The sequence below is a fragment of the Echeneis naucrates genome, chromosome 13 (assembly GCF_900963305.1).
Source record: "Echeneis naucrates chromosome 13, fEcheNa1.1, whole genome shotgun sequence".
Lineage (NCBI taxonomy): Eukaryota > Metazoa > Chordata > Actinopteri > Carangiformes > Echeneidae > Echeneis > Echeneis naucrates.
The window spans coordinates 16,434,023-16,442,345 of record NC_042523.1 but is presented as its reverse complement, the minus strand read 5'-3'; the positions used below and the strand labels follow the sequence as shown (position 1 = coordinate 16,442,345).

Here is an 8,323-nt window from a genome sequence, read left to right as displayed (position 1 = left end):
CCTTGATTGGAGGTAGCTTTTCTTTTACGATGAGAGTCCCTTTTATAAAAATACACAAAGACAGTCACTGCAGAGCATATTTTCATCTTTATTGGTGATTGATGAGTCACAGCAAATCTTTTCCATTTATGTATTTACTGTACATGTTTTGCATTCAAAGTCAGTAGAGATAAACTGGAGGCTTTAGCATTAATTGACATGTGAACTTTCATTTGGTGCTGTCATGTGAGGCAACATTTTACTGTCATGTCTTTTTATTATTATTCTGTATCACAGAGTCTTTTGTTTCTGGTTCCTGCTCTTAACCTTCTGACGGACCACAGCAAGGGTGGTGAAGAAATTTCCAAAGAAGAGAATAAGGAAGCAGAGACCACACATCAAGACCTTGCATCATATGGAAAATAGAAAAAATAGGAACAACACATGATGAAGCATTTTCGTGGGGCATTCATAGAAAAACTAAATAAAAAAAAAAAGATACGCAAAATCACTTCATTGTAGAAGTAAGCATTTAGTAGCATTTCTTATAAAATGCAAAAATACTGTTCAAGTGATACAAAGTAAAAACCCAGATTGTAATGCATGAAGCAAATTAGAATCAAGTGAAGAAGGAAAAGCAAACAGTTACTCTGAATCATTATACAAAGCATTATTTGAGCTGTAATAAAATGAATGGTAAAATGTGAGGATGAAACACTCACCTGCCATTCTTTAAAATCAGGGAGCTGGGCCATTCTGAACAGAGTGAGTCCATTGAACAGCTGCCAGAACTAAAGTACAAAACATGAAGACTGAGGAGCATTTTATGTTTCTATGTGCACGGGTATAAAGCAGTATGTAGCGATATAAATGTAGAGACCTGTGAACAGTTAAATGTTATTCGGATCACTAAAAAACCTATTAATTGTCTGGAATAATTCCTAAAAATGCCAAGTAATACTATATCCTCAGGCTTTTAAGTATCATGCTTTGTCATGCTTGACTAAAGCATGACAATGCATGTTTTCTTTCAATGCAAACTAAGCATTTAGTCAGAGGATATTTCTAAAGTTCAGTTGCACAAAATCTCTAAATCACAGACTGTACTCACATGACCAAAAAAAAGGAAGGGCAAAAGAAATGTCAGCCCTTTCCACATCCAGGACTGAAATCCCTCTGAAAACAAAAAACAGACAAAGGGTTATTTTCCCCCTCTACATCTGCCTGTGAGGAGCCACTGACATGGAAGAACCCAAATCATTTCCATATTTATAATGAACTCTTAAAATTTGACCACCGGATTGCATCTGTTTTCCATGCCCTTGACTCACCCACGGTTAGATCCATGTTGTGTCTCTCTCCCAGGGCTCGAAGTCTGTACAGACATCCGCTCTGATAATAGCACTGCAGACACTGAACAAAACCTGTGCATTCCAAATGAAAGTTGTAACGTTTTGGCTTGATTTATTATTAGTTTAATCTATGCTGTTTAATCTATGCTTAGACTTATATATATATATATATATATATATATATATATATATACACACGACAGACTATATATATAGACTCACTTTGATACAAGGAATAGGCAAGGAACTGGTTCCTGAAAGTCTTGTACAGGTTCCCGTCTGGCCTTAGGGGAATCAGGAGATATTATTAGAGGAATTGAAATACATTTAAAATAAAATACAAAGTTCCCTGGCAGAAATTTTAAGAGTGACTCCGGGGGGCTGCTGCTGGCACAGGGATGTCGACTTGGTGCAATTACATAAGCATGTATACATGACTCAGACTAGTCAGACCGAGGCGTCAGGAATTGAAGCCCTTTGGACAAGAGGCCAAACGTCTTTGACAAAACCTAAGTGTCTGTATATATGTGTGTGTGTGTGTGTGTGCCTGTGTATATTTGTTGCTGTGTTTGGCTGTAAATATGTAGTGCATCTGTATATAAATGTGTGTGTGTCTGCATCTGTGTGTGTCTGTATATCAGTCTCTGTGTGTGTCTGTGTGTGTCTGTGTGTGTCCTGCAGTGTAACACAAATGTCAGCAGTAACAGTTGATCAGCTGCTCTCCTATCAGAGGAGTCTGATGACATCATTGATTGCAGCTGTGTGTCTGAGCTTGGATTGCGTCATCCTCCTCAGAAAGTTTCACTCTGGGGCAATTTGTTAAAAACCGGTAACTCCCGTCAGAAAACTGAGCAGACGCTGAGCACCACAACAAGTGTGTGAAGCTTTGTGTGTATTTTGGTGTTTCTAGGATGTAAAATGTGGACACGGGAGCGAGTTAAAAACACATGAAAATGTGAACTCCTCTCCTTCCGGCCAGAGAAAAATACATGGGGAGTAATAGGAGAGAGGAGGGGTGAGCATGTCCTTCAGAGGGGCACATTTCAAATTTGGTTTGTTTGACAGTTAAAGTTAGCACATTTTTCAAGAGAGGACAAGAATCTCTACTACTTTGGAGAAAATGACGTGTGTACCTCAAACTATGTGCCCGTGAGGGCAATTTACAAATTTATTTTCTGGTAATCATCAGCTCGCCGACGCACTCTCACCGAAGAGTCCTCCACTCTAAGCCACCAACATTCCATCCAACACACACACACAGGAAACTGACATTTTCAGCAAAAATGAGGTGAGACGAGCATGACACTTGAACAGTCGCTGATCGAAAAGTATAAAAGATATCAGTAAGATGAAAACACTACGGGGTAGAGAACAAATTTTCCTTTGTTTTAAAGGTTAAATGGACTGTGTAGTTGTAAGTATGCCAAAGTGTCAGAGGTTTGAAAAAGCTGACAATTTTTGGGGAATTTCGGCGTCTCTCATTAGAAATGAATGGAGTTTTTTAGCCACGTTTTCGCCGTTTACAAGTGACAAGTGCTGTCTATCTGGTGTGTGTGTGTGTGTCTGTCTGTGTGTGTCAGTTGTGTTTCTGTTTGTGTCTCTGTATGTGCATTTTCTGTGTGTAAATGTGTGTGTCTGTGTGCCTCTTATAGCCTTGGTCTATAGACAGTAGTGACTGTGAGGAGCCAGAGTCACTAATTAAAATCTTTTAAAGAACAATTTTCTTGTTTCGTAATTTGTAATTTAGGGTTTTATTTTCCTCTACTTACCACGTCAGCATCACACCGGACAAAAATGCTGAGATATAGTGATGAAAAACCCACCACCCTTTGATTCTGTGGCACAGGACAAACAGTATTAGATCATGACGTTTTTTTCATGACGTTGAAGTAACTTGCTCAGATTTACTTGTGAAAATAAATAAGGTGAAAAATGGATGAGTAATTTCCACACTGACAAGTGCATTTCCTATTACACAAGTGAAAAGTCAGCACCATGCATATAAATGTCATTTAAAAACACAAGATATCATATCATAGAGATAAGAGAGTGGCTGACCTGGAGCCATTAGTGATAAGGATGCCTTCCCTGATAGTCAATGTACAATAGTACCACACCAGCAGGAAATTGAGGATTGCATCTAGAAATCTAAAATCGGACACAAATAGACATACAGCACATACAGTGTCCATATTATTAAGTCATTGTATTAAAAGAATGGAACAACTTTGATGTGTGATATACCAATACATACCTGTAGCTCACAAAGAAATAACATATGAAGGAGAACAGCAGCAGGACAATGGTGGTGTACAGCTTGAACTTCTCATATTCATCTTTGTAAGCAAATCTGCCAAATGTGATATCGTCAGACCTCAATTGACAATTTAAAACCTTTCAAAAGTCATAGTTTAATTAGAGAGACAATGACTGAAACATTTTACTGCATCAGTTTGATAAATACATAGCTATATCTCAAGATCATCTGGCTAAAAATGTAGTTGAACTTAACAACCTACTTGTTAAGATGTAGGTAAAAGATAAATATTTAGATGTTGTGGTTGCTTTCTTACTTTGACTGCTTGTTGAAAAGAGTGACATTCACATTTCCAAGAACCAGACTGAGATAGAGCCTGCAAAATTGAATGGTTTAATTATACTCCCTTAATTTATCATTGTTAAATGAGATAAGCATTACTGCAAATAATAGGATTTTGTGTATTTTAACACATATTTTGCATAAAAAACAAGTCATTACCCATTTTTCTTGGGAAGGAAAGCTTCCATTTCACAGAAAGCATTTGGTTTTATCTTAATTTTCTCTTTAATCTCATTCATGTTTTTAGCATCCTCTTCTGATGGTCCCGTGCTGCATCTGATGGATGACATAAGATAAGTTTGTATCACTGGCACAACATGAGATATTTCCATAATTTGTTCATTTGGACTGAGGGAAGTATGTTTTCTCTCCATCTCAATGTTTTTGTATGGCAGCAAGAGCCGATGCATTCTTTTCTATATGCAACCATAAATTTGCGTGCATGCAATTTGGTGTGTGTGTGTGTGCCCATATGGACGTTTACTTTTTCACTAGATGGGATAGCTCCTTCAGTCTTTTTCGCTGATGGGAAATGGAGGAGGAGCAGTTGTTTTGTAGTTTAGAAATTTCATCCAGTTTCTGCAAGTACAGTCTGTGTGTATCCTGGATGACAAATCATACATTTCAATCAATTGGCAAAGAAAATGTTTGTGATTGCTTTTGAGCTGCATGACCAAGACATTTATACACTTCAACTGCAACGGGTTCAACTGCTTGAAATGAAAACCTTTTCATTATAAGGTCTGAGTTACACAGCAGCAAATTAGCAATACATAAAGCAGAGGACAACAAGACACATTCAGTTACAGATATATTCTTGCCTGAAGTTGTTGATATTCCTCCTCCAGAGATCTCCATTCCTCCAGGACAGCTGCTAGACCTTGAGACATTTTTACAGCAAATTACTTCTTACTGAACTTCACTAATTGCAAACTCAACAAACTAAGGTGACAATCCCCACAGGGCTCCAGTTGTTAAACTAACTTGAAATGTTGTGTTAAAAGGTGCGCTCAAGGTGTGTCACATCTCTGTGGATGGTTTATTGCATCAAATGAACTTTGACTGGTATAAATATGCAATATTCTCACTTGGACATTGCTCTGTGGGGATTTTCTGGCAACCACATATTTAAACAATTGCTCAAAGTGGTCAAAGCAGCAAGTTTTTTCAGGCTTTTTAAAAATCAAGAAATTGGTCTGGGTGTTTCCTTGAGCATGATTGACAAAGTAGCTTGATAACTGGATATTGCTTTAGTACTTAACCTTTCAGCATAGTTTTTCACTTATGAAGTTGCACATAAGCGACACCTGGTGGTCCAAATCGGTACGTGTTTGTAATCAAATCAAATTTATTTGTATAGCGCCAATTCATAACAAAGTTACATCAAGGCACTTTACATGTAGAGCAGGTCTAGACCAAACTCTTTCTAAAATGATTTAAAGACACCCAACAGATCCCCCGATGAGCAAGCACTTGGCAACAGTGCAACAGTTAACTTTTTAACTATAAGCTCTGTCATACAGGAAAGTTTTAAGCCTGGTCTTGAAAATTGCTAAAGAGTCCGCCCCCAGACTGATATTGGAAGTTGGTTTCATAGAAGAAGAGCCTATGAGCTCTCTGAGATATGATGGAGCTTGGCCATTGAGAGCTTTATATGTTAAGAAGGATTTTGAATTCTACTCTATATTTTACTGGCAGCCAATGAAGAGCAGCTAACACAGGGGAGATATGATCTCTTTTCCTAGTTCCTGTTAATATTTGTGCAGCAGCATTCTGAATCAACTGAAGGCCTTTTAGAGATTTGTTTGGACATCCAGATAGTAATGAGTTACAGTAGTCCAGCCTAGAAGTTACAAATGCATGGAGCAGTTTTTCTGCATCATCCGGAAAAAGGATGTTTCTGATTTTCCTAATGTTTCTCAGGTGGAAGAAAGCTGCCCGACTAACTTGTTTGATGTGAGGGACAAAGGACATGTCCTGGTCAAAAATTACTCCAAGGTTGAAGCCAAAGTGATGCCGTCCAGACTGATGAGATGATTAGATAGTATTTTTCTGAGGTGCTTAGGGCCGAGTACAATAACTTCTGTTTTGTCAGAGTTGAGAAGTAAAAAATTTTCAGTCATCCAGACTTTTATCTTCTTTTATGTCTGCAGTCTGACTATCTGAGTGACTTCATTTGGCTTCATTGATAGGTACAGCTGAGTGTCGTCCGCATAGCAGTGGAAGTTGATGCTGTGTTTCCTGTTAATGTTGCCTAGAGGAAGCAGATAAAGCGTAAAGAGGATTGGTCCAAGTATCGAACCCTGCGGGACTCCATGACTGACTACAGTACACGAGGAGGAGCTGTTGTTAACATGAGCAAACTGATGTCTGTCTGATAAGTAGGATTTGAACCACCTTAGTGCAGTTCCTTTCATTCCAATTTCACGTTCCAGTCTCTGTAGTAAAATATGATCTGTGGTGTCGAATGCAGCACTGAGATCTAGAAGGAGAAGTATGGAGGCTGATCCATTGTCTGAAGCCATTAGAATGTCATTGGAGACTTTGACCAGCGCCGTTTCTGTGCTATGATGGGCTCTAAATCCTGATTGAAAATGTTCAAACAAACTGTTCCCATCCAGATGGTCGTGTAGTTGTTTTGCTACAGCTTTCTCAATGATTTTAGAAATAAATGGAAGGTTCGATATGGGTCTATAGTTTGCCAAAACATCTGGATCAAGATTAGGCTTTTTAAGATGGGGTTTGATGACCGCCATCCTAAGTGCCTGAGGTACATAACCCAGAAATAAAGTCAGATTAATCAAATCTAGAATAAACGGCTCAATTAAATAAAAGATCTCTTTAAAGAGGCTAGTTGGTACTGGGTCTAATAGACAGGATGACGGTCTGGATGATGAAACTATAAAAGCTAGCTCTGAGAGATTCACAGGTGAGAATGATTCCTGATGTAAAAGAGCCGTTGCAGCTGATTCAGGAGTTGCTGTATTCAGTAGGAGATTTTTATCTAACGTAGGCAAGAGCTGATAAATTCTTTCTCTGATTGTGAGAATTTTATCTGTAAAAAAGTTCATAAAATCATCACTGCTTAGAGCTAAGGGGATCACTGGTTCGACTGAGCTATGGCTCTCTGTCAGCCTGGCTACAGTGCTGAAGAGAGACCTGGGGTTGTTCTTGTTTTCTTCTATGAGTGCTGAGTAATATGAACTTCTAGCGCTGCTGAGAGCTTCTTTATATGTTTTTAGGCTATCTTTCCAGGCTCTGTGAGACTCTTCTGACTTACTGGAACGCCAATTTCTTTCTAATTTCCTTGATGTTTGCTTTAAGGCACGGATTTGGGAATTATACCAGGGAGCCAGCCTCCTCAGATTGAATACTTTCTTTTTGAAAGGGGGGCCATTGTCGAGATTTGAACACAGTGTGGTCATATTGCTAGTCACAAGGTCATCAACCTGCGTATGGGAGAAATCCTCATTTGAATTTAGATATGGCAATGTTGGGAATGATGACCGAATGTTCTCTTTAAATTTAGCCACAGCAGCTTCAGATAAACATCTTCTATAGCTGAATTTATTCCTCAATGCTGTGGAGCCCATTAAATTAAACTCAAATGTAATAAGGTAATGGTCAGTCAGGAGAGAGTTTTGGGGAAGAATTGTTAGCTTGTCAGTTTCAATGCCATATGTTAGAACAAGATCAAGGATATGATTGTAGAAGCGAGTGGGTTCATTCACATGCTGGGAAATGCCAATTGAGTCTAGTAGGGAAAGAAACCCAGAACTAAGGCTGTCGCTTTCTACATCAACGTGTAAATTGAAATCTCGCAGTATAACGATTTTATCTTAGTTAGTACTACTAGTTACTAGTTAGTTACTAGTGCTAACTCTGATATAAACTCAGAAAACTCTGACAGGAATTCTGAGTACAGACCAGGTGGACGGTACACTGTAACTAACAGAACTGGTTTTTCACCTTTCCAGTCTGAATGGGAAAGACTTAAGAGTGAGACTTTCAAAAGACCTGCAGCCAGATTTTGGTCTAGGGTTGATTAGTGAGCTTGACTGAAATATTGCAGCCACCTCCCCCTCCTGGACCTGTGGTAAGAGGGATATGAAAGTTAACATGAGTGGGGGGTGTAGACACAAATATCACATAGGTGTTTAATTACCTTTAATTAATTACATTATCTTTCTCTGAGCTACCGCTCACTTTCTCTGGAGGGTATTTGCACGCATTTCTCCAGTCATCGCACTTGAATTTTCAAATTTTACTGAATTACTAATTTTTCTTTCCTTCCTTTTTGTTGTTGTCAGTGCTGCCGTCTTATTCTGAAATATCTGAGCGGAAGTGCGCGTGGTTTGACGCATGCGCGGTGAGCTGACAGCGGCAGGTCGGC

The 8,323-nt window shown here is 38.8% G+C and overlaps 1 protein-coding gene across 1 annotated transcript; it reads right to left on the bottom strand.

Annotated features, from left to right (window-relative positions):
• Positions 1-243: 243 nt before the first annotated feature.
• tmem120ab (transmembrane protein 120Ab) lies at positions 244-4,820 on the bottom strand. The gene is made up of 12 exons (XM_029517872.1): positions 4,752-4,820; positions 4,415-4,533; positions 4,090-4,206; positions 3,905-3,964; positions 3,586-3,681; positions 3,390-3,479; positions 3,101-3,166; positions 1,554-1,615; positions 1,311-1,403; positions 1,091-1,155; positions 702-770; positions 244-384 (listed from the first exon to the last, which is right to left on the bottom strand). Exons 1-12 carry the CDS (start codon positions 4,818-4,820, stop codon positions 271-273), a joined length of 1,020 nt encoding a protein of 339 aa, XP_029373732.1. The 3' UTR covers positions 244-270.
• Between the last annotated feature and the right edge of the window lie 3,503 nt (positions 4,821-8,323).

Bases quoted from the DNA above. Each gene is read 5' to 3' on its own strand.
- tmem120ab (XM_029517872.1), bottom strand. From the start codon at position 4,820: ATGTCTCAAGGTCTAGCAGCTGTCCTGGAGGAATGGAGATCTCTGGAG. The intron at 3,965-4,089 runs GTAATGACTTGT...TCAATTTTGCAG, and splicing joins TTCCTTCCCAAGAAAAATGG to GCTCTATCTCAGTCTGGTTC. The intron at 771-1,090 runs GTGAGTACAGTC...TTTGTACTTTAG, and splicing joins CCTTCCTTTTTTTTGGTCAT to TTCTGGCAGCTGTTCAATGG.